The 24814-nt window shown below is 49.3% G+C and overlaps 1 protein-coding gene across 8 annotated transcripts in view; it reads left to right on the top strand.

Moving 5' to 3' along the window:
* CAPN5 (calpain 5) overlaps nucleotides 1-24579 on the top strand; it is a 63727-nt gene extending 39148 nt beyond the window's left edge. For 4 of the 8 annotated variants that reach the window (XM_054188855.1, XM_054188848.1, XM_054188863.1 and 1 more), the window contains exons 4-13: nucleotides 11575-11783; nucleotides 12217-12409; nucleotides 12980-13173; nucleotides 13898-13975; nucleotides 14497-14692; nucleotides 15681-15803; nucleotides 16335-16531; nucleotides 16901-17022; nucleotides 20581-20717; nucleotides 21058-24579. In XM_054188855.1, coding sequence (XP_054044830.1) covers nucleotides 11575-11783; nucleotides 12217-12409; nucleotides 12980-13173; nucleotides 13898-13975; nucleotides 14497-14692; nucleotides 15681-15803; nucleotides 16335-16531; nucleotides 16901-17022; nucleotides 20581-20717; nucleotides 21058-21240 — 1632 coding nt within the window. In that variant the 3' untranslated portion in view covers nucleotides 21241-24579. Of the gene's footprint in view, nucleotides 1-899; nucleotides 917-2134; nucleotides 2599-3422; nucleotides 6142-11574; nucleotides 11784-12216; nucleotides 12410-12979; nucleotides 13174-13897; nucleotides 13976-14496; nucleotides 14693-15680; nucleotides 15804-16334; nucleotides 16532-16900; nucleotides 17023-20580; nucleotides 20718-21057 lie in introns of those variants that run through there. The other 4 variants (XM_054188827.1, XM_054188838.1, XM_054188818.1 and 1 more) reach the window with 4 other exon arrangements.
* Nucleotides 24580-24814: the final 235 nt, after the last annotated feature.

Here is a 24814-nt window from a genome sequence, read left to right as displayed (position 1 = left end):
GGCTGGACTGCATGATGTAGCAGTGCTCCTTCGAGTGTGGGGTCCAAAGGGACTGTGTTGTAGGCCAGAAAACCATGACAGGGCTTCACCAGAGCAAGGGGTGGCAGACCAAGGGAGCAACCACAGAGGTACAGGGGAGAAGGAGGTTCTCAGTGCCATATTCTTGGACGGTCTCTGCCATGTCCTCAGCTGCAGAAGAGGTCAAGCCTGTGAAAGCCAAGACAAACACAGGTTTCAGTCCCTGGTGCGTCTCATCGTAGGACAAGAGACCAGCAAGTTGCAAGCACCTTTTCCTAGATTTTACTGCAAAAGACAGCCACTGAAGGCCTACAGTATGTGCAGGGAGCATCACCTGCTTCACCCACAGCCTCCCACTGCAACAGACCCAAAAGGGGTCCCTCCACCCTCCACCTTTGCATCTGCTCTGTGTGATGTGGTACTTCCAGTCTCTGCTGCGTGTGATTTTTGTGATCTTGAACACTAAGCTTAGGAATTTGTGGTTGCTGCAGCATCCCCCTTTTCTGTTAAAATCAAGGTTTTTCTTTATATGGGAACAAGATAGCTGGTTTTGGCTTCCGGATAAGCAGTAGGGTTTCCCCCCGTTGTGGTGGGACTGTTGTGGCTCTCGTTACAGGTGCGGTGCAAGGGGTTGTTCAGCTTCTTCCTCTGCATCGACGTCTCCCAGGGGAGAGCGGGCGAGTTGTCATCCCTCCTCACCCTTCACTTCCAGCCCTGCCCTGGGAAATGCCAACCGAACAGAAGCCGGGTCCCTTTGGACGCCTCATTATTTCAGTTTGCCAATGGCATTGCTTTTCCTCCCTTGGCAATTTGGCTGCGGGTGTTTGTGACTTCTCATTTTCCATGCTCTGAACTCTCAGAGGCTCTTCTTTACCTGCCGCCTCTTTCTTTCAGAAAGGTTTGTTTTCTGGCAAAAGCAAAAGCTTTCTCTCCCCAGGCCTTCCCTCCCAGTTGTTTGCTGTGGTGTTCGCTACAGGGCCCTGCTCAGCCAGGCTTCAGCACACCCCTGCTTTTGGAGACGTCTGAGTTAGATGGGACCTTTGCTCATACTTTGCAAGGTGTTGTGAGGGCTTTTGATGAATTGCAAGGAGTAAGCGTGGCTATAAACCGCAGCAGCAACTTTTAAAGCAAAAAGAGAGATGTCAAGTGCACGGATTAACCCCTTGAGACACCAAAGAGACACCAGCTCTGATGGATGTGCTGGGATTAGAGGGTGGTTCTTGTCAAACATCTCAGATCCCTTCGTTGGCCCAAAAGTAATGGACCTCTTGGTCTTCGGTACCGTCATATGTGCAATTGTGATAACATTGCTGGAGGTAGTTGTTGCTCCTTGGCCCTCAAGCATCTCCACACATGGGACCCAATGCCTGCAGGGCAAACCTCTACTCCGGACTGGTCAATATGCTGATGTAAACAACAGTTGAGAGGACAGACACAGCAGCAAAATACTAGGTTTATACTAGCAAATATTAGCTAACAAATACTAGCAAAAAACTAGGTTTAAAAACCTACTTTTAGTGTCATTAGACACCAAAACGCCTCTGATTCAGGGTCCAGGAGGAGCAGAAAGATGCTGGTGCGGGTTTTAGTATCACTGAAATATCAGTACAGGCATCTTGGTCCAGGTCTCCTATTGCTCCTAGAAAATGTAATCCTGATTTACACCAGGATGCAACTTAGACTCTGCATGTCCCTTGCTGCACTGTACACAGTGAAAATGTCCCTCTCAAGTCTGGGGAGAGGGAATGCCTTCAAGGGAACAGGACAGGCCAGCCACATCCCTGTGTATCCCAAGAGATGATTTTATTCACAGTGTTACTTGCATCTCACTCCAAGGCTCCCTCCACGCCCCTCCTTCCTGTTAAGCCTGCGGTATTTGAGTCACTGAGTGGGAATGGGGAACTGGAAGTTAATTTAGAGCTGGTTTCTCTTTTCCTGATTCTTGGCTGTCCCTACATGGCTTTGGGTGTGTTCCAGCTCTGTAACACCCTTTCTGTGACCCTTCAGAGGTGTCTAACTCTTATGAAAAGAAATTAAGGCCTTGAAATGGGGGAGTTTAAATAATTTCCATCTGAGCTTTGTCCTAAAGTGTTGTCTGGATCTTGTGTTCTTACAGGTTGCATTGATATTGCCCAACAAATGAGGGACAGGGGCCAGACTCTGAAGCCAAGTGGTTCAGACAACCCTGCATCTCCAGCACCTAGCCTGGTCTCCTGCCCCCTCAGTTGCTTCCAGAGCACAGGCCGGTCTTGGATGGGACACCTCTGAGGGCACCCATCTCCCAAAGTCCATTTTGCATAGGTCTTCTACAACCTGGGGTCAGTTATTGCTCTCTGAGTAGGACCTGAAGGCTGATCCTGTGCCTCATTGTCACGGATGGAAATACTTGGCACAGTTATGATTTAGCAGCGAGTCAAAATCAAAATTTATGAATGATTTGAGGTATATCAAGAGGTTGAATTTCAGCAGCGCTTAATCATTAACCGATTTGAAGATTTACAAAGTGATTTAACGCAACGATTGAACAGAGACTTAATTACAGATTAGAAGATGGCAAGATTTACCCTAACTTACTATAAGGTATCCCAAATCAATATATATATGTATGAGTGAAAGCACAGATCTCACACTAGTAGATATACATATAAGCAAAGTATATAAGTGCACACACACACACACTCCATGGTCTATAACTGCTGAGATCAAAGATCCCTTAGTATCACACGACCCTAACGAGTCGGGGGGTACCCCTCTTAACTCCTACTCATGCATGGACAATTGGAAGAACATCTACATCCATAAAGCTAAAGTGTATATCATAAACATATAAGTGGGGATGTGGATGAAAGAGAGGCTAGCCTGTAGTTAAAATTTCCCTTTTCCCGAGTTTAGAGTAAATATTCACAATGCATTGGCATTCCTCAATGGGCGATAACTGAGGCTCAAGAGGGGCTGACTCGCCCTGGCCTTCTAATTATCAAGATGTTTGCCTGAGTGGTGTCCAGAAGAGCTCAAAGGGTCTTTGCTAGAATCGCTATTTATAGGATCCAAGATCATTGACTTTCATCAGGTACTTTTCCACTCCAGCCCAGCTCAGACAGTTACGCAAGCCCGGGACTTGCTAGGACTTGGGATCCTGGTATCCCCCGCTCTGTGGCCACGATCCATATGTCGTCAGGAGTGATCGATTATAGTTATCATTTTCAAATGGTAGGAGCGATGGGAATCAGGTATGCTAAGGGGTTGCTGTAGTGTTCTAGTTCGTTCCTCTCCACCTTTTCTTTTTTTCATGTTAGACCATGATGTATCGTTCTGGTCCATTGTACGATTATGTGGTCCAGGTGGGGAGGAAATCCGAGAGGCCAAAAAGGGAGGGCGGGGCGGGGAGTTGTACCACCACACTTAACCAGGGCAGGGGAGGAACGTCACATGGTGCCTGGGGGCTGGACCCCACTGCTGCCCATTCATCATCAGGTGCAAGGTCATTGCTCCTTCTACTGCCACTGCATATGGGGGTAAAATAACCAAGGCTGTCCAAGCAAGGTCCATGTGACGTTGACGCATGTAGCTCAGCTCAAAAAAGGTCTCCAGGGTTACCTGAAGGCATCTTTGACTTTTAAAACCCAAGGGTTGGATCAACAGTTGTTGCTAAAGGTGTTTTAAAGCTGGTAACCAAGTGAGGCAAGATCTCAGAGGGCAGCAAGAGGAATCTGGTTTCCTCAGACCTCTCTTTTGTGCGTAGCTCTTAGCTTTCTTGACTCTGTCCTCAGGGTCCTTAGGAGTGATAGCAAACTGCTGACTGCAGGATAATTCCCACTAAAATGACTCACTTTGAGTTCCTGGTGTCTGTGGTTTGTCTGGCCAAGGACAACTTCTGATGGTCTTTTTTGGGACTTCTTCTGGGAGTCAAAGTGATAGCCGCCAGGGATGAAACTAGGTGGTTGTTAGTCACGTGTGTCACAGTACAGATGATGGCACAGCCTTTTGTAAAAATATTTTAGAAAAAAATGTTTCCTGGAGTTCATTTAACACAGTTTGAGCTCCCAAAGTGCCTCGCAAATATTGCATGTGGCGGAAGCCAACCTGAGTCACAGACAGGATGGAGAGAGCCCAAATGACCTGACTCCACGGGCTGTCCCCTCTAAAACTTTGTGATGAAACCCCTGCAGTCTCCAAGTGTGCAAACCGGTGACTACATCCCAAAGATAGCACAGCATGTTTGAAGGAGTCAGGCCTTTTCCATGGTGCATCTAAGACCATGGCTGTGGTTTAGCCATTATTTCACAGGGCCACCTGGTAGAGGGGGTCATGGCTTGGCATGGCACCTCTCTTCAGGATCTGCAGCCTCATGGAGCCAGCAAGCACTTTGCAAAGAGAAACATGTTCAACACTCTCCCCCTTTACCCCATCTACTGCCTGGACAACCCACCAGCGCAGCACCACTGCTCTGGATTTAATCTTGCCCAGCAATTGCTGGGGAGTGAGTGGTTCCAGGTTGGGCACGTTGGTTTTGCTGGTGCTCACGTGGGCTCAGAGCATCCCTACAGTTGTTTGGGTTGCTTGCGTCTCGGACCTGCTTCTCCACCTGTCCCAGAGAGACAAGCATTAAGGCACAGACTGTGCCTGAGTTCCCCTTTCCCAGGTGCACTAAGGTGAAGCCCACACACAAGCACCCTCTCCAACATCAGGCCAGTCTATTTGAGGGCAGGCAGACCCACACTGAGCTGCTGGTGGCCACCTGCTCCTGGAGGAGCAGTGATTCCTGACTCCTGACAGCTGCACCATCCAGGAAAGGACACGGAGCCAGATTCTTGCTGGGGGTACACAGTCACAGGACAAAAGACAACAGCACAAGCTGCAGCTTATCTTCTGCGTGAGCGTGGTCAGACACTGGAACAGGGTCCCAGAGAGGCTGTGGGATCTCCATCCATGGAGATACTCAAAGATGGCTGAGGGAGCTGGGGGTGTTCAGCCTGGAGAAAAGGAGGCTGAGGGGAGACCTTCTCGCTCTCTGCAACGCCCTGAAAGGAGGGGGTAGCCGGGGGGTTCGGTCTCTTCTCCCAAGTAACATAGGTCAAGAGGAAACGGCCTCAAGTTGCACCAGGGGAGGTTTAGACCGGATATTCAGAAAAATTTCTTCACTGAAAGGGTTATTAAGCATTGGAACAGGCTGCCCAGGGAAGTGGTTGGGGCACCATCGCTGGAGGTATTTAAAAGCTGGGCAGATGTGGTGCTGAGGGACATGGGTTAGTGTTGGACTTGGCAGTGTTAGGTTGATGGTTGGACTCGATGGTCTTAAAGGTCCCTTCCAACCTAGACGATTGAATGAGTCTATGATTCTATGAATTATCCCGTGAGTCTACACTCAGAGAAAGCCACCGCCACCAGACCTGTCGGTTGGCATCCCTGGCTGCACGCCCTCGTTTCGGGATAACGAGCCGTGGTTGTCAGGGAGGTTGCCAGGGAGGCTGACATCAGACATCCCTTCCCTATAGATTTTCGTGCACAGCAGCACCGTCAGTTCCTAATCTACAAACGAGGCGTGAGGGCACCCAGAGGAAGCTCCGGAGGGTGTTTTGCGTCACCAGCCCGGGTTGCCTAGCACCGCTGGGACCGTGGAGAGGGGGCACCAGCTCCAGGGGCTTGGAGGTTTTTTCCCCCTGCGTGTCCTGTTTGAGAGCCAGACGTTGCTGAGGACGTAGCAGAGGAGCAACCGAGGCGATGGCAGCCGCGGCAGGGATGCTCGAGCTGCCCTTCGTCCGCGATGACCAGCTCACCCGGTGCATGCGACTGCGGTTCCAGAGCCTGCAGCAAAAAAACGTGAGGCCCCAGGATGGCGAGAAGCTGCTGCGTCCCAATGAGCACATCTACCGAGTGGATTTCATCCGGCAGCACAACCTGCGCTTCCTCCGCTGGAACATCCAGCTGGAGAGACCTGGGAAGGTCACAGTGACCGGCACCTCCCAGCACTGGACTCCTGATCTCACCCACCTTATGAGCCGGCAGCTGCTGGAGCCGGTTGGCATCTTCTGGAAGAAGCCAGGGGCCAAGGAGGTGGAGTGCAACGAGGCAGATGCCCAGGAATTTGGGGAGCGGATAGCAGAGTTAGCCCAGATCCGCAAGGTGATGTATTTCCTCCTCACTTTCACTGATGGCCTCGAACCAGCTCAGCTGAAGGGCTCCATCATTTTTAAAGCCTGATCCCCTCTTGCTCAGCCCTTCTTTCTCCAGCTGTGCTTTTGTCTTCGTTTTTCTTTCTCTCAGTTCAGTTCTTGGTTCAGTTTTTACACGGTTCTTGGCGTTTTATGATGGATGGCGCTGCGGAAAAGTGGAGGACAGCTCGGCGCTTCTGGAGTCCCTCAGCCCCGCAAAACATTCCCCATACCTTTCCTCCTCATACTCCATCTGAATGATGGCGAGGAGGGAGCCATGAGCTTGCTGCTGCTTTTGCCTAGGGTATAATGCTGCGTGCTTGGGAATTCAGCAGGGATTCACCAGGTCTGACTGGCACAGGGTCTTGCCGGCATGGAAATATGAAGCTGTCCTAAGACCTCCAACTGTGTCACCTCCGTACCAAAAGCCTGATGGAGAAATAAGAAATTGCCATGCTAGAAACAGGAGAGACAACCCAGAGAGAGCCCTGACTTCCAGTTTCCATCCTAGCCATCAAAAAGGGAGGGATTGTTTGCCGTGGAGTGCTTCTCCTTGCAAGGATGCTGAGTGCTTGCAGCCTGCTACGGCTGCAGCTGCTTGGTGTCTCTGAAGACCAGTCCCATGGAGGATCACCCTGCTGTGAAGCTGGGGTACCTTTGGACATGCTGCATTCCGCAGATTGCAAACCCACTGGACAAACTGTTGCAGGGAGGCTGGACCACCCGTTTCCTGACGGCCACCACCGTTTCTTGCTGGGGGTCAGTGTGGGGAGGTGTACTCCAGCACGCTGCTCACCTAGAGATTGTTGGTCTTGAGATGGGTCGGAGCAGGCGTGCATGTGTGTGCAGAGCCAGGCAAGTGAGCCAGCAGCTGAGGGCGGGCCGTCGGTCTGAGCCAGCGTTGCGTTCCCGGCAGCAAAAACAATTTGTGCATTGCTGTGGCCTTAAAGCACCCGTGAATATATTTATTCTGAAGCATCTCTAGAGAGCCGGGAGGCTGCAGAGCACTTTGCAAACCACAGAGCAGGAACCTGCTGCTGCTGTCCCCCAAAAGCAGTATCTCCTGCCCTCTACAGATGCTGAGGCAGGGAGCGGTGTCTGGGTGGCCATGGGAGCAGAGAGGGGAGACGGTACCTTTGCAAGTTTAGGAGCGGAAGGGTGTTTTGTGCCTGGCTTGTCCCATAACTGTGAATGAACTACTAACTTTTGTTGTTCCCTTTTCCTTCACCAAAAATTGAAGCTTTGGTGAAGCTTCTTGAGACCCGTAGACAGAAATGTCCTTTGAAAGCCTGGTCTAGAGGGAGGTGTCCCTGCCTAGGGCAGGGGGGTTGGAACTAGGTGATCTTTAAGGTCCCTTCCAACCTAAACTATTCTGTGTGTGATTCTGTGAAAGAGTCAAGTATTATTACAATTGGTCCTTTGCTAAGATTGCACTCAAATGTGGGTGAGTGCTCCTCAAAGTACAGCCTGAGATTTTCCTGAGATGTGTAAGAAGAGGGCAGTGATGGGAAAGCCAGGACAAGGTGACTTTGTACCCATGGCCTCCTGATTTGTGCAGACCATCCCCAAAAGAGTCCAGCCTCTTCTTCAAAGCCTCCAGAGATGCAGACTCCATGCCCTTCCCATCCCAACAACAGTGTATAAAATGGTATGCATAAGCTATTCCAGGCAGAGAGGAGAAGGAAAGCAGGAAGATCAGCTGCTGGCTGGAGAAATGGTGGGAGCTTTGAGTCTTGCCCACAATCAAACATCAGCAACCACCAAATCATACAGCCATGCCATGGGCATTGCAGAAGAAGTTGATGTGTTTGTTTAGACCCCAAGAAATGCTGGACTCGATGAGGAGAGATAAAAGTGGATGCATCCCTGCTTGGCCATGGCTTGGACCCACTGTGGGCCAAAACCACTTTTACGGTCCTGGCAGACTTTCCCATAGGAGACCCCTCCTTGTGCATCGCAGCGCAGAGCTCCTGACTACAAACCACATTAGACCCAATAACAGGAGCCAATGCCAACATCCGAAGGGGTTTTGGCATGCCAGGTCTCACAATATGCCGTTGCTACGTTGCTGGTTGCCGGGGTAGAGTTCTTGCTGCAGATACTTCGCTGGGTATTGATGTACCACGGTAAATAAAAGCCTAGCCAACAGGGTTCCCCTTAAGGACTGAGGCTGTGTGTGTCTTCTTCATGCTCTTATTGGAAGCTGCCCCAATCCTGCAAGCAATAAAACAGCACCCACCAATTTTCAAGTCACTGATGGTACTTTTGAGCACCTTTTTATCTCCTGTAAAAAGTAAAATGAACATTCGCCTTCTTTTCTCTTGATGTGAAAAGCTTAATGGAGCGTTTAGCAGTTTGTGTGGTTCGGGGAAGGTTTTGAAGCTGGACAGAGGAGGGGAAACAACCCTCAGGTGGATCCTCAGGTGGATCCTCCTCTCTATCAGAGCTGGGGGTGGGAGGTGAGTGGGGCAGTGTGGTCTCTCTGCTGCAGGGAAGATGACCCTCTTTATACCAGTCACTGAAATTCTCCCTACACAATTCCCAGGGGAACTTCATCCTGGTTTGTACTGTGCTTCAGCCGATTGGCACAGCTGGGTCCCTCCCTGCCCTTCCTGAGCTGGCAAGTTCTCAGCAGAAGAGCCCCTGCTTGGAGGATCAGCGTCTACCAGTTCCTCCTCCTAATTGGGAACATTTCAACAGAGTCACAGGTGCCTTTCCTAAGCCATTCCTAAGGAAAATAAGAAAAGTCCTAAACCAGCTTAGGGAAATGTTACAAATTAAATCTGGAACCTGGTGTTTCTGGGCTCCCAATTTACCTATCTATCTGAGCCCTTTCACTATAAATTTGTCCCTCTAAAGGGTCTTACAGCTCCAGATTTTGGGAGCCCCTAAGTAAAAAGCAGCGCAGTTGGGTCAATGAGGAGAGCTGGTCTACACTGCCTTGGCATCACACAACTAAGTTGCGTCCAGGATGCAATGGGACCTTGTGATGGGTGGTCGATAGCACGCTCTCCAGCATCCACTGAGGAGGGATGGAGATGTCTGGGGAGGTTTCCTGGGAGTGGGTGGGAGCTGTGGACCTCGGTCACATGATGATCTCCTGGAGGGATCTGGGCTCCAGCTACTGCTGGGATTTGTAGATGTGGCCTAGATTAATCCTTTAGGTAATACACAGCATCAGGTCACAGGCAGGGGTTGTGCGGTATGCCTTGAAGTGCCCGATAGGCACCACATCCAGAGCTGCCACCTCTCCCGGGCAGCCAGGAGAGTCACAGACACCTCGGCCAGGGAGTGAAGCAACTGGAGGGATCCTCGGCCTGGGTGGGATGCTGTGCTCTGAGGGGAGCTGGGGGAAGGAACCTGATGTTTGAGCTCACACCTTTCTCTTTGGCACATTGAGGACAGACTGGGCTCTGGAGATCGGGCTCCTCTTGTTTCCCCTTGGGTTGGCGTAGAAGCTTGCTCCTGGATCCTGCTCTGCATAAGGGCTGACCACTTTTTCAGTGGCAGAGGGTGTTTTCAGCGCTGCCCCCAAATGAAGGGACAGAGGAGGATGATGGGAACTGGTATCTCCTGCCACCACTGACAGCAATAGCGAATTTCAGAACCAGCCAGCTGGAAGCTGTCGCTACCAGCTCTGGCTGAACAAGCCGCCTCTAATCAATGCCATAATCATTTCTAAGCCCACATTAATAGCAAGTTGATTAGCAAAATGGTCCTCTCTGACAATTCATTAGGATGAGCTCCAGTCAGGAGGGAATCGATGGGGACTGATGGAGGGCTGTCTGACCTTCCCTGGCACTGTCCCAGAGGAAGTGTGATGCCTAGAGGAAGGGCATCATTGCTAGCACTCCTGGAAATCGCCAAACCCTCCAAAAGTGGCACTTTTTCATGGCTCTGTCTGCTCTGCTTCTATTGATTCAGACAACTCAGGAGTGCCAGTGAGCTCTCAAGGCCGATGGCGTCATTAATATTTCAGTGTAGGAGCAATAAAAGCCCTGAGCTGGATCGTTGCTGGTAGCTGAGGTGTTGGGGGGCTCTCCACAGAGAGGTCTCTCTGCAGGGTTACAGCTTCATGATGGCAAGCAAAAAAAAAAAGCACAAAGCGCTCCGGCAGCTGGACAAGGGCTAAGGCACAGTGCAGAGGGTCTCTCCATGGCCCAGAACTTCCTGAAGAGCCTCTTTCAATGCAATGTGTCTGTGTCCCGTCCTGTCTCGCCCCAACACTGGCAGCTGTCTCTGCAGGACAGGGATTATTTGGTGTAGCGGAACATAATTTTCCCCGTGGGCCCGTTGGAGTTTTTTCCTCGCTTAGGTCATGATGCTTTGGCAGCAGGTAAGTAAAGAAGCAAAATGTGGACAGTTGGTCACATTACTGCAGCTGAATCGGTCAATACTTGTCAACTATCAACGACACTAACTGTACGTGGCCTCACAGCCCATGAAGTAAAACCATGTTGCCTTCACCCTCAACAAAAGCTAAGCTGTGGTGGGACAGTTCCTTGCTGTCTGCCTCTGTGTCCTGGTTCTAAATAACATGCAGATCCTCCTAGTTGTAGTATCTGTGTATGGCTGTGCCCATTTCTGTCCCAACTGTGAGGTGCATTTTCCATTCAAAGCTAAGCTGGTGGTGCCCGCAGCCATGAAGCACAATGGACTTTTGCAGTTGCCCTTCGCCTGTGCCTTGTCCCACTGGCAGTACAGACAGCAGTGGCACCAAACCTGCACTCCCTCAGCCCCTCAGCTACTCTAGGGTTCCTTTCACCCCAGGTCCTCTTTTCCTTCTTTCAGCAAGTCACCTCCCCGTGCTTGCTTGGATGGGTATGGTAGCTCTTGATAGGGAAGAAGAGGGTCCTTGTGGGGATGGGGATCTTGCTTTTCCCACTTTTATTTAGCAGAGTAGATGTACCAGAGTGTCTGGTCCCTGTTTATTACCACCAGGTAGATGAATACAACACTTGCTTTTTGCCAGTCAATTCACACCAGAATCAAGTAAGAGGATCAAAGAAGGTGCCCTCTCTTAGTGGTACCCTAATGACACTAAAATGAACAAAATGTGGTCATAAAAATAACCACCCCTGGTCACACAGAGGACTCTTCTGCTCTAATGGCCTGTCTATAGCAGTAGATGGCAGCAGATGTCCAGGGTAGAATTAAAAGAAAGAAGATGAGGACCTTTAACCCCATCTTCCCAAGCACAATGAAGTCTAAGCTATACCAGAATATGTTAATCTAGTCTGCATTGGAGGAACCAGGTCCAAAATCTGGCCCCAACAGACTATAAACAAGTCCAACCTTGTCATATTCTTCTTTGTCTTTGATGTTGTCTGCATTAGTTCCAGGATGGGAGTCAAACCCAGCAAAACAGGGAACAACCTAGGTGCATGTGCCTCCTCTCTTACAGGTCATCCCAGACTGGAAGGAGCAGGAGTGGAATCCCGAGAAACCTGAGAGCTACGTGGGGATCTTCCACTTCCAGTTCTGGCGTTTTGGTCAGTGGCTGGACGTGGTGATAGATGACCGCCTGCCCACACTCCACAACCAGCTCATCTACTGCCACTCCAACTCCAGGAATGAGTTCTGGTGCGCCTTGGTGGAGAAAGCTTATGCCAAGTAGGTACCTGGGCAGTTGCAGAACAAACTGGGACCTGGGCACCCTGTTTTTCCTCTCTGTTCATTCATCGTTTGGTTTGCACTGGTGGAAAAAACAGCTTTCCTGGGGAGGAGTAGGACATATGTCAAACAGACAGAAACTGTAAAAAAACGTCTTTTCTAGCCTTAATTGACTCTCAAAGCAAAATATCCTCCAACTCCACATTTGTTTAAGTAACATCTATCCTAGGGATTTCAGGTTCCCTTTACTTTGTCCTATGATGGCAAGAGTGCTGCAAGGAACGTGGGTCTTATTTTTCACCTTGGTTTTCTGTCCTCACCCACTGAAAGTTGTTTTACAAATCTCTGTTCTCCAGGCTGCCTCAAGAACTGTCCCAGACCCCTTAAAATGTCAGGTCAGTGTTGTTGTGCCATCCCTGTCACCCTCTTTCAGGTTGTCAGGTTGTTACGAGGCTCTGGATGGAGGTAACACAGCTGATGCCCTGGTAGACTTTACTGGCGGGGTCTCTGAACCTATCGACCTGACTGAAGGGGACTACATCACTGATGAAGCCAAGCGAAACCTCCTCTTCGAGCGTGTGTTGAAGGTGCACAACCGGGGAGGCCTCATCAGCTGCTCCATCAAAGTAAGCAAATTTACCTGTATGGTCACGGTGCCATGGGAATAGGCATTTTAGGATGCAGTCATCTTACACTGTTGGACACTTCTAAATTAGATCAGATAAATTATGGCCAAGGGTTCCTACTTCTTCCCATGAATGGCAAAGGGAGTCAAGCCTGGATGACAACCCTCTTTATTCCTTCTTGCTATGTCCAAGAGCCCAAATTCATCCCACCACCCTTTGAATGTTAGGAAAGGATTTACTTCAGAGAAAGTGATTTTGATGTCTGCATGTGGACATATCTACAAACACTGGGTGCCAGACCTCCCGTTATAACCAGTAGGATGAGTTTTATTGGTTGACAGCATGGGAGCTTAGAGACCTCATGCAGCAGATGAAGACCAGGAAGGAACTGGCACCTAAAATGGCATCTGATACATCTCTCAAAGCAACTGGCTCTGTCCCTTAGTATTAGTGCTCTCCTTTTCAGCTCAGAGCACCCTAGAGGGAAATCTGAGTTCTCTTTTTTCCCCAGTCCTTGCAAAGGCAGTCATATCCCCCTGGTACGAGCACTGTTTGTGTCCCTCTGCCCAGGCCACATCAGCGGCTGACATGGAGGCCCGCCTGGCCTGCGGGCTGGTGAAGGGCCATGCATATGCGGTGACGGACGTGCGGAAGGTCCGCCTGGGCCATGGCCTGCTGTCCTTCTTCAAGTCAGAGAAGCTGGACATGATCCGCATGCGCAACCCATGGGGCGAGCGGGAGTGGAACGGCCCTTGGAGCGACACGTAAGTTAGGACAGGCAGCAGCAGCACCTTCTTTGTTGGTGGAAAAAACTGGTCTAGAGCAAGCCTTGAGGCATGAGACAATTTGGCTACATCCACACTCGCAGAATAATGTTGTACAGGCAGTTGTGGGATGCTGCTTCAACCCATGTCCTAAACCCCTTTCACTGGGGTAGGTGCATTCCTTGCCCTGGGGTCCCTGGAGAACAGCAGGAGGGTGGCAGAGCTTGGCAGACCTTCTCATTAAGGCTCTGATGGTGTTGTGGTGAAATCACCAGCACATTCACAGTAGTCAAGGATGGTTATAGCTCACCTTTCCACTCCCACTCTTGTTCCTGCAAAAACAGCACCCAACAGAATCAACCACTGCCACCACTGACTGCTGTGGAGTCTGTGGGTGGGATGAAGAACCAGATGTAACCAGAGCCTTTGGCCAGAATCCATTATGTTATCTTCACTGATAGGGTTGTGATTGTACTGGCCAAACAAAATCTTGCCAAGCCGGATTCAGCTCCACTGGTAAAGAAGGAAGTTGAAGCCCCAAGTCGTGCTGCACTTCCCCCATGTTTGGAATATGAGCTAACCAGAGCAGTGTGGGGACTGGTTGCATGGCTGGAGCTTTATAGAGGCCTTGTGCCCTTGAGAGATCCTGCTGAGGCCAGGTAGCCTCTTGAATTCTTGTGTGTCCCTTTGCCCTCACAGTAATGACCCCGTACTCTTCCCACAGCTCTGAGGAGTGGCAGAAAGTGAGTAAAAGTGAGAGAGAGAAGATGGGGATGACAGTGGAAGATGACGGAGAGTTCTGGTGAGTCCCTCTTGGGGTTGTCACCACAGGCCATGCCCACAGGGTCCTCCCACCCCATGAAGCATGTGAGTCATTTCTGTGCAAACAGCTATCCAGAGCAAACAGCCTTCCAAACCCTAGGATCTTTAGTGAAGCCTCCTCCTTGAGCCCATGGGTATTAGCTTTGGATGGCCATGACCCTAGGATTGCTCTGTATCACACTGGGTCCAAACCATTTCACCAGGGTACTGGGAACCTGTTTTTAATGTCTTGAACTTAACAGCCTCACCAGGTATGTTTCAATGCAACATGTACCCACGTGTGGAGGAAGGGGCACTACTCTGCTTCTCTCACTCCGAAACACAGAGCTCTATTGTTTAAACTGAATAAGTATTTACTGCGTGCATGGAAAAGGGTATCTCCACCTCTTGTTGTTCATCAGCCATTAGAGGCTACCAACATACTGTCTCTATCAGGTGATCAAGAAAACCCCCTGAAGGGAGCGAAGCAAGATAACACAGCTCTGTCCTTTCCTGACTTAGGATGACCTTTGAAGATTTCTGCAAATACTTCACAGACATCATCAAGTGCCGTCTCATCAACACGTCCTACCTGAGCATCCACAAGACCTGGGAGGAGGCAGTGCTACATGGGGCATGGACCAGAAATAGCGACCCCTTGAAGAACCGCTGTGGAGGCTGTATCAATCACAAGGACACCTTTTTGCAGAATCCCCAAGTGAGTCATGGTCCAGAGGACCTTCTGGAGCTTTCACATGTGCTTGCAAGTGTTTAAATCTCCTACAGGGACCTAGAAGGCCAAAATGGCTACCAGACCTCTAGTAGATTAAATGTGCTTATGACCACTCTCTGACTGAGACCCCTGGCATAGCATGACCAGCACCCAGGCCAACTTTGTTAACTTTATCCCTCTTATCTGGAAGACTGCATCCAAGTGCCTGGTGTAGAGCGTCTTGGCACAAGCAAACAGCAAACTCTGCCACTGGGTAGCAGTGTTAGCTGGCACTAGTCAAACAGGGCCAGGAACCATTTCCAACAATTTGGATGTCTGAATGATCAAATTCTAGTTCCTTTGCCTAAACCGTTTATTTAATGCCTAAATTTACCAGTACAGGTGTAATCTATAGGGACATTTCCTTGTAGCTTGGCCTTCAAAAAAGGCCCTGCTCGGAAGTTCGTCTCCTGCAATAAGCTCTTCTGTCCTGTCCTCCTCTGAACTGGGGTTCTCAGTAACAAGAGACAAGTTCTTGTGAGTCCTTCATCTAACAAGCAGGTGAAGGATGGTCTGGTCCATTGCAGGAGCTGTCATCAAGGATGTGGGAGAGTTGTTTTCTGCTCCTAGCTCTGTATTAGCCTTCATCTTATGTCTCTGTGAACGTCAGTTCCTCCTTCCATGCCATGGAGGACTTGTGGCAGACTGCAAGGGGTGAAACTCTCTGGTATGAGGCTGCATCTGGACTCCCTGGATTCTGCTGAATTTACCGGTCTTTTCTAAGATGAGCTAAAAAGTCTCTGGCTTGGCAAGATGATACCAAGTCCTAAGAGGAGTGGGTGTGGGCTCTGAATGGTGGTACTGAAGCCAGGTTGTCTTTGCAGTGAGGTGGGTGAGGAGAAGCAGAGGTCAACTCTACTGTTTGTCCACACCCACCCATTCCCAATGATCCTGTCTTAGAAGTCCTCCCTCACCTTCCTCCCTTTGCTTCTAGTACGTGTTTGATGTGAAGAAGGCAGAAGATGAAGTGCTGATCTCCATCCAGCAGAAGCCAAAAAGGACCAGTCGCAAAGAGGGCAAAGGAGAGAACCTGGCCATAGGCTTTGATATCCATAAGGTAGACCATGGATCCTGCATGTTGGCCTGAATCCCCCTGTAAATTTGTTAGTGGTGGAGCGGTATATCAGTCCTGCATGACCACTGGTATTGTTCATTTAAACATTATTCTGGGAGTCCCTGGGGTGCCTTCAGCACAGCCTGACCCCCTCTAGAGATGGTGAAAAATTTCGGAGGTGAACAATGACAGCATGGACAAGTTCCCCTTCCTAAAAGCAATGGTTATTCTGTCATCTCCAAATGTTGAAATCCGTTTGACTGATCCTTATATGTTGCTTACCGGGCCCCAGTGTCAAGCTGGAGTGCAAGAGAGAACAAATTCCTGAGCCAACGGAGTTGAGAGAGCCACATCCACACTTGTTTTCCATCCATTGGGATGCACCATTGGGACACACCAATCTGGTTCTCTTAACTCCAGCTCTCCCAGCGCTGTGGGGTCAGTCCTTGTTGCAGTCTGGCCTCCCAAGGTGGATACCAATACATTGTCACTCAGCGCTGTCCTGCTGACTGTCCCACTGTGGTCTCTGCCCAGGTGGAGCTGAACAGGAACTACCGGATGCACACCCTGCAGCAGAAGGTGGCCAGCTCCATTTACATTAACTCCCGCAGCGTCTTCCTGAGGACGGATCTGAAGGAAGGCCGCTACGTCATCATCCCCACCACTTTTGACCCCGGTCATGTAGGCGAGTTCCTTCTCAGGATTTTCACGGATGTGCCTTCAGATTGCCGGTAAGGAGCATGAGCAGTGGTGGGGAGGAGCTGGCTATTTGGAGAGAGCCCTGTGCTTTAGACATGTGGTTTTCCTGATTGGAGTTGGTCATAGCCTTGCCTGGACCTGGTGGTTTGCTTCCTTTCAAGGTTGGCCGAGAGACAGGGCATCTTGATAAGGTCCTACCACAGACATGCAGAGAAGCTCCCACTCTGATTCTAGGCACGGCATGGAAGAGTGTCCCAAACCTAGGTTGAGGAGGTTGGACCGGGGAGCAGAGGCTGACAGTGGACAGTGCATAGTCCTTCCATCCTGCTGGAGCAATCTCTTCGGGCTGCCCATGGGGCAAGGCTGGGCACCTCTCAAAGGCCATATGTTTTTCCCTGCAGAGAGCTAACGCTGGATGAGCCACCACACACCTGCTGGAGTGGGATGTGTGGTTACCCGCAAGTGGTGTCCCAGATCCATGTCCTCGCTGCAGCTGGGCTCAAGAATCAGGACTCCCAAGGAGGTACTGGCCTTTCCTTGCCTGTTGTCTAGTCCTGGAGGAGTTGGGAGGTGGTTGTTTCAGTGGGAAAAGGGGGAGGTGGTTTCACGGGGTGGGAGGTTGCTGGGATTTGTTGTCCTCAGGTATTTTTTTCAGGGAACGTGCCTGATTCACACACCAGAGGAGAAGAAAGTCCATGGAGAATCAAACTCACTTTTTGCTATGGACATGATCTGGGAGCTGTTATATTTAGGCTGTTGTCTAATATCCCCAGGTGATCCTCCCAAAACTTCCCCAAAGCCCTTAGCAGTGATCCTATAACAATCCAGGCTTTCTTCCTGCATATGTGCAGCTGTAAAAGTCAGGAATTTTATTTAAAGGCTTTTTAATAGGAAGGACAGAGGAGCAATGGAACAGGCCGATGTGTTGCAGTAGTCTTCATCACCGGAGGCTGGATAAATGTCTATCAGTAGGCGGTAGGTCAAATTTAGCACATTTTGGGATGGTGTGGATTGAGAGCCTCTCCCTCTATTTCCTATAAGTCCTGCTCCATGCTTGGCTCCTAGGAGCCCTCTGAGATGACTTCAGCCACCACCAGCACAGTTCAATGTATGTCTTCCTCCTTGGTCCTCTAAAGGTTCATTTTCATGGTCCTACCATGCTCTCATGCAATTCTAACATCCAGCACTTTTCTTGCATGAAAGACAGCAGCAGCACCATGCCTTGCCACGTCCTGCAGCCACGCAGAAGCTTGTGGTAGGAACCCCATGTTCAGTCTTCCTGGGACATTTGGACCAAGAAACCCAGGGGCAGTGATGACTTGCACTGGAAAGTTGTTGAAGTAGGGATGAAAGGCACTAGAGGGTGTGATGAAGAAGCAAATACCTTTCCTCCGTGGGCATGGAGCAGATCCTAGCCTTCCTTCCCCATCTCCTGAGACAAGGTCATGTGTTGAATGTAGCAAGGGTTAGCCAGTCACTTTGAAGTCAAATATAAAGTGTAGAAATTTAAAACTTAAAATGTAAAAAATCTAAATTAAAAATGTAATTAAAAACCTTTTTTTTTTTTTTTACCCAAGCATTATTATCAGGGCTGCATATCACTAGAGCCCTGAAAGTGATGAGCGGGATCCTTCCTTAGGACAAAGACTAGCCCAATTTGCTTATTTATCACATGCCACAAAGCGAGTCCTCCTGCCTTGTCTGCAGTTTGGGAGGGAATTTTGCCCTAGGTATGTTGCTTTTTCATGGGTTTCTCAAAATAGCTGGGTGTATCTGTAGCACTGCAGGGAAATCTGTAACCAAAAGTCTCTGAACTGTTCACAGAAACAAGGAGATGTATCTCTTCTTCATACAAGTGTGCATACTGGTTCTGGAGAGAGACATCAAAATATCTCTTTTTCAGCCAGAGGCTGCTGGGAATGGCTTTTTTCCAGCTGTTTTCCAGCTGTTCAGCTCCCACCACCAACAGCCTGCATGTTTGGTGCTTTCCAGTGCAATGGCATCTCTCACATCTCCCAGCCCAGGCATTTCATACTGCTTTGGAAATAGTGATTTACAGATGGGAATTTGGCTCCGGCTGATGGAATATGAAGATTTAATGGGACATCCCAAAAGACAAGGCTAGTTTGGAAAAACAACTGTGAAATCCAGCATCTGTGTCCCACAAGGGGAGCCAGATCCTTGCAGACAGAAAGCTAGTGAGGAGGTGGTCTGGCAATCAAAGACGTGCTTCTTAAATCACAGGCCCTCAGAAGGGGGTGGTTTGTTCATCCTCATTTCCACAATTCCCTTGGACAAGAAAACTCATCCACCTGGTCTGTGCTTCCACCATAGCCACTAAAGCTCATGGTGAGAAAATGCATTCTGGCCATTAAATTTCCATAGCAATAGCTCATTCTCTACTGAAATTCCCCAAACAAACACTTTTTTCATAAGGGGAAAATGTTCACTAATCCCTGTCCTGGAAGCTCAGGTACCATCCAGCTGTAGGCTGATAGTCTCTGAACTTGGTAACTTTATTCTCCATCTTTGTGGCCTGCTTGTTCCCTATGACTGTCTTGTTCCAGCTGGGATATTGTGATAATGTCCCTCTGTACAAGAGGGACATTGAGGTGCTGGAGCGTGTCCAGAGGAGAGCTACCAGGCTGGTGAGGGATCTGGAGACCAAGTCATATGAGGAGAGGCTGAGGGAGCTGGGCATGTTTAGCTTGGAGAAGAGGAGGCTGAGGGGAGACCTCATTGCCCTCCACAACTCCCTGAAAGGAGGCTGGAGAGAGGTGGGTGTTGGCCTCTTCTCCCAAGTGAATAATGACAGGACCAGAGGAAATGGTCTGAAGCTGCGGCAGGGGAGGTTTAGATTAGATATTAGGAAGAATTCCTTTACTGCAAGAGTGGTCAGGCACTGGAACAGCCTGCCCAGGGAGGGGGTTGAGTCACCGTCCCTAGAGGTGTTTAAGAAACATCTAGATGTGGCACTTCAGGGCATGCTCTAGTGGCAGAGATTGTAGGTTGTTTGGTTGGACTCGATGATCTCAAAGGTCCTTTCCAACCATGAAGATTCTATGATTCTATGATAACCTTCCTTTCCCACTGACCTGTTACACATTCCTTCATGAACTTCTCCTCTGGCTTCCCACTTACCCATTTTGTCTGCTTTCATCTCCTCCACTTCCCGCTCATTTCACCTGGTTGCCCCCCGTTGTCCAGTCTTTCTCTTCCCTATGTCTCGCACTACCACCAATGATCCTTTTTGACATTTTGATCTTCTCCCTGAATTCTTGCCCGCAGCAAATACTCTAAGAACCACCTTCACCTCTTTAAAAACCTTTTATATTTCCATCTTAAGGCTCCCCATTTTGGGATCTCATAAATTAGCACATCTTGACACTTAATTTTGGCTCAGCATTGTGCCATCTCTTGTCACCTTGACCACCCAGCATTTTTCTTATCCAGTTGTTATACTGACACCCCCTGCAGCATTTGAGTCTCACTAAGTCTAGGAGGAAGATGTGCCAATGATTGATGCATAGTCCCTGCTGAGGTAGATATTTATCACCTTAAAGTAAAACCAAAGTTAGCCTGGCTTGGGAGTATATAAGCTGCAGTGGAAGCAAGTGGGTTTTTGCAGCTTGAAGGCCCTTGCCTTCTTGGTGTTTCCTGGTGTGGAACATCCTCCGTGAGCCTCTTTCTCTTCTCCATGGCTTTATTTCTGCCTGCCTTCAGCAGAGCAAATCCTGAAAGGAGAGTTGAGCAGGGCAGTGTCTTCCATGAAAGATTCACTCCAAAGGTCAGGAGGATTTGAAGTGATGAAGGAGTGTTTATGTAGAATATGGGGTCAAGGAAGAGGCGGCCATTTCGTGGCAGTCCATCACCACCTGCTGCCCAAGGATGATGTCACCTAAGAGAATTAAGCCTGAGCCCAACAGCTGAGTTTCACGGACATCATCTGGGGTGTGATGAACTTTTTGGCAGATATCCATCTCCTCTGGTAGGGTACGGAGGAAAAGTGTTGCATGGTGCCCATGGAAGAGGGCTCTGAGGACTTACAGGATCTATAACAAAGCAAAAATTCTCTCCCCAGGAGCTGACCCTTATGTGATCATAAAGTGTGAAGGGCAAAAAGTTCGCTCTCCAGTGAAGAAGAACACGGTGTCTCCAGAATTTGACGTGAAAGGGCTCTTCTACCGCAAGAAGCCAGGACAACCCATCATTGTTCAGGTACCCAGCAGGCGACCAGTGAGCTGAGGGATGGAGACTCTCTTTCACTTGAACCCCCGCACCTGCCTTCTCCTCACACTGTCCACAGCGGGTCTGCTCCCCAAGGTTGAGCATCATCAATTCATGCAGCTCAACCACTCACCACCACGGCTGAGCTGTGGCAACTGCTAAATGCATATCCTTCACCCCTCTCAGTTACAGAGTGACCCCCACACACACCTTGACCACCTCCCCGGCTCCAGCTCAGAGCCAGTCTCCAATAACCCCTCCTCCTCCCCGGTGCATGAAGGTTGGCTGAATCCCCCAAAGACCTACCCTCGTGTCTGTTTTGTTTCCCCAGATCTGGAACCACAACTTAATAAGCGACGAGTTCTTGGGCCAAGTGGTGCTCACGGGGGATCCCAGCGACCGGCAGTCGGTGCACACCCTGCACCTCCAGGACAAGGGGAACAGGAGATCAAATGATCTCCCTGGGACCATCGCTGTAAGGCTGCTCAGCAGTAACATCCTCACCAACGTCTGAGTACCCAAGGACTCTTCTTCTGGTGCCACATATGTGTATATAGACATGCACACATACATACATATATATATATACACACACACACAGCCTACCTACCATCTGCAAGGTGTATATGAACTACGCATGCATTCCACTCAAAGGAGCCAATCTTGTGTTTTCAATGTTAAAAAATGGTGCCTTTTTGGGGAACCGCAACGATCCTTCTGCTGGCGTCCTCCGCAGCCCCCATTGCCGCCCTGTGCCCCGTGGGATCGCTGTGGACGTGCCGTGTGTCCTGACAGCCAGAGCACGATGCCCTGATGCTGTTTGTTTACACAGGCTGGCACACAGGTGCCACCACGCACACGTGTGGCCACCGCGGTCCCACCAGCTGCTTCAACACATCTTCGATGTGTCTGCTTGGTTTTAGAGTAGCGTGTGTGGAGTTGTCACCTGTGAAACTGCCATGTAATCGCTTCTCTGTGGAGGCACCTCAGCAAAGGAGAAGTGGAAAAATAGATCGGGGCCTTTTGGATGTTTTCTGGGTATGGGTTTGCATACTGCAACTGGAAGGACAATGCGCCAAGGCAATCCCACATCCACAGGGGCAACGAGACTAAAGGCTCCATCATTTTAGGGACAAGCTGTCTCCTCCTGAGTCTTGTTGAACCCCATGCATCTCTGAAGGATGCAAAGATGCCAACAACCATGGTGGGACAACTGTTCTCTGGGGTCAGGTTTTTGAATCGGTCTGGACTCAGCTCCTGCGCGTGCCTCTCGAACTGCCGTGGTGCCTGCTGTCTCCATGTCTTCATGCCGTCCCCATCCCAAGAGCTCACCCCAGTAGCTGGGTTGGATTGTCTGCTGGGGCTGTTCAGTGTTAAGATAAGAGGAGATGAATTCCTCTGAAGGCCAAAGCATCAGGTCCAAGGGACGGGGAGCTTTGCTCAACAGGCTCCATCTTTACTGCTGCACACAGTGCATCATTTCTCAGTGCCTCGCTTTCCCAAATTCTTTTTAAAAATGGTGGGATTTTAGCTTGTACTGGAGGAGAGAAGGGGAGCGCTGCTCCCAGTGCAGCCTGAAAGTGCTGGGAATATTTAATTCATACCAGTGTCCATCTCTCACCCTTCATTTCCAGCCTCTGGGCCTGGAGGATGAGTTGCACAGTGCTAGAGCCAGTCTCACAAGCTCAACCCAAACCCATCCTTGGGGCCACGTCTAGGGCCGTGCTCTGCTCCTGTTTGCCATGAAGACTGGGTTTATCTTCCTTATTCCACTGGGTGGCAGAATCTGGCTTCTTATAAACCATCCCCAATAAGCCAAACAACAAACCCTTGTCTGGCCTTTCAGCAGCTGATCAGGGCAGGTTTCAAAGCATTTTTTCACTCCTGTTGTTTAGGTTGGGGTTTTGTTTTTTTTTATTCATGTGCCTTTAAAAATGGTGCAAGGTAAGGTGTTTTTTTTCTGACATTTTCTAACAAATATATCTTTTGCAGTCACCTGCATGCAAGTGGAAATGAATACATATGATGTAAACTTGTCATCTTGGCCTGAGCAGAGTTCTCTACCTGCAAGGACAGGTGAACACAAAAGCCTTCTTTTGCCATAGCAAGTAGGGTTTCTGTTTGTCCTATGAAATGCCCATGTTTGTGCTGCAAGTCTGTATTTATTTTTTTTAAAGTCCCTAAAGATCTCCTAAATCTATAACGTGGTAAGATGTTCCCTGAAGTCACATTAGCTGCCAGCTCAATTCTTGGTGCATCCAGAAGCATAGAGTACAATTTCATTGATTTCTTCAGGCTGTTCTTCCCCTTTCTTCATAGAATCACAGAATGGTTCGGGTTGGAACGGACCTTAAAGATCATCTAGTTCCAACCCCCTGCCCTGGGCAGGGACACCTCCCACCAGACCAGGTTGCTCCAAGCCCCGTGCAACCTGGCCTCGAACCCCTCCAGGGATGGGGCAGCCACAGCTTCTCTGGGCAATCTTCATCTTCAGATCTTCAGAATTTACCTCCTGTGGTTATGAATTGGATTTTTGACCAAATTGCTTATTTTCTTAGGTCTTGTTTTCCAAGCTTAGAGCTGTAGCAAGCTGTGGCCCACAGAAGGCTCTTTCCAAGCCTCAGTTATTCCTGCCTTGTGCTGGGCACCCTCTAACTACCGGTGCCATCACTGGGACCTGGTTTAGTTCAGCATCTTGCAGAATTGGCTCCTAGTTTGGTAAAGCAGCATTTTGACCCCAACATCAAAGCAAATCCTTGAATTTGGGCAGACTGATTCAGAGATATTTTGACTGTTTTGTTTTGTTTTCATTGGACTCATCACTGAAAATAGATGGAAGCATCATTGTGGAGCTAGAAGGCATGATTTAGGTCTTAGGAGACGATCTCACAGGCTTACGTTCAGAATAGTACGTGAGAGGAACTGTGATGCCCAAAGATACCTCACCTGGCAGGGGGAAGCTCTGTAGCTAAGGGAGAACATCACAGGAACATCACAGGAGCTTCGCACCGTCATCGGCAGATGGGGTTACCCAGCCTGCCCACATTAGCCTTGTTTTCTCAGGAAATCAGGCTACCAATAGCTTCAGCAAACGAGAGCCATTTGGCCAGGAGTGCTCTGGCATGTGCCAGACTGCACCGTGATCCCCAAGGAACGGCGCTGAAGCTTGCCAAGGAGTAGCGATGCCCTGGTCACCACGGGCAGCCTCCTTGCTTCCTACTTGAGAGAACCAAGCCATAATGAGAGGAAAGGCAGCTTCTTAATAGCTGCTTCTTCAAAAAAAAAAAAAAAGTCATCATGCTATATCAGGACCAAAATGTCTTAATATTAGTAATATTTTTCCTTTTTTTTTAACTTTTGAAAAGTTAAAGCAGAAGCCTTCTTCCCCCTACATTTCCAATGGGATAATGGGATAACAAAAATTACCTCTTTGCTTTTTTTTTTTTTTTTTTTTGGTCTTGTTTGTAGAGCAGATGGAGTTACTGAAATGCCATTCCTAATGTTGATGCCTTTTCTCTTTGAATGAAGTAAACAGAAATATTCAGGGTTTTTTTCGCCTGAGGGGAGGGCAGATCTGATAAGCACTTTCCAGTCCCTCCCAGGTGGTGCAGGACATGTCTCTGATTTATTTTCCTTTTCTTTTGTTAATCATTTCAATGGTTGCACGTAGCCTGCCATTATGTGAAATCCATTTCTTTTTGACGTCTGCATGTTAAAACAGGCTATGACTTGTCTTCATCTCCAAAGGCACTGATGTGTCGTGTTGCACAAGGTCAGAGAGTGGTCCAAACAGAAAGCCAACGTTGTACAGCTGTAAACCTCCTATAAATAAATTGTGTATATTTTATTCAGACTCCCTGCCTTTCAACTGCTGTGTTCTTCCCGAACGCCTTTGATGGGCACCAGGTGGCTCTGCGGAGCCTTTTTAATCTGCTTGATGCGCTGAACTCCATTCGAATTGTTTTCTCTGCGGACTTTGAGGCTGAGGCAAGGCAATCTGCATGAAGGTTTCACGCAAGGTTACACTCACGTTCACTGGGAAAAGCCAGGGAGGAGAAGGGTAACCCCCTCTGACTGTAAAACCTTTG

This window comes from Rissa tridactyla, chromosome 1 (assembly GCF_028500815.1).
Source record: "Rissa tridactyla isolate bRisTri1 chromosome 1, bRisTri1.patW.cur.20221130, whole genome shotgun sequence".
NCBI classification, from domain to species: Eukaryota; Metazoa; Chordata; class Aves; order Charadriiformes; family Laridae; genus Rissa; species Rissa tridactyla.
This window is presented reverse-complemented; position numbering and strand designations above follow the sequence as displayed.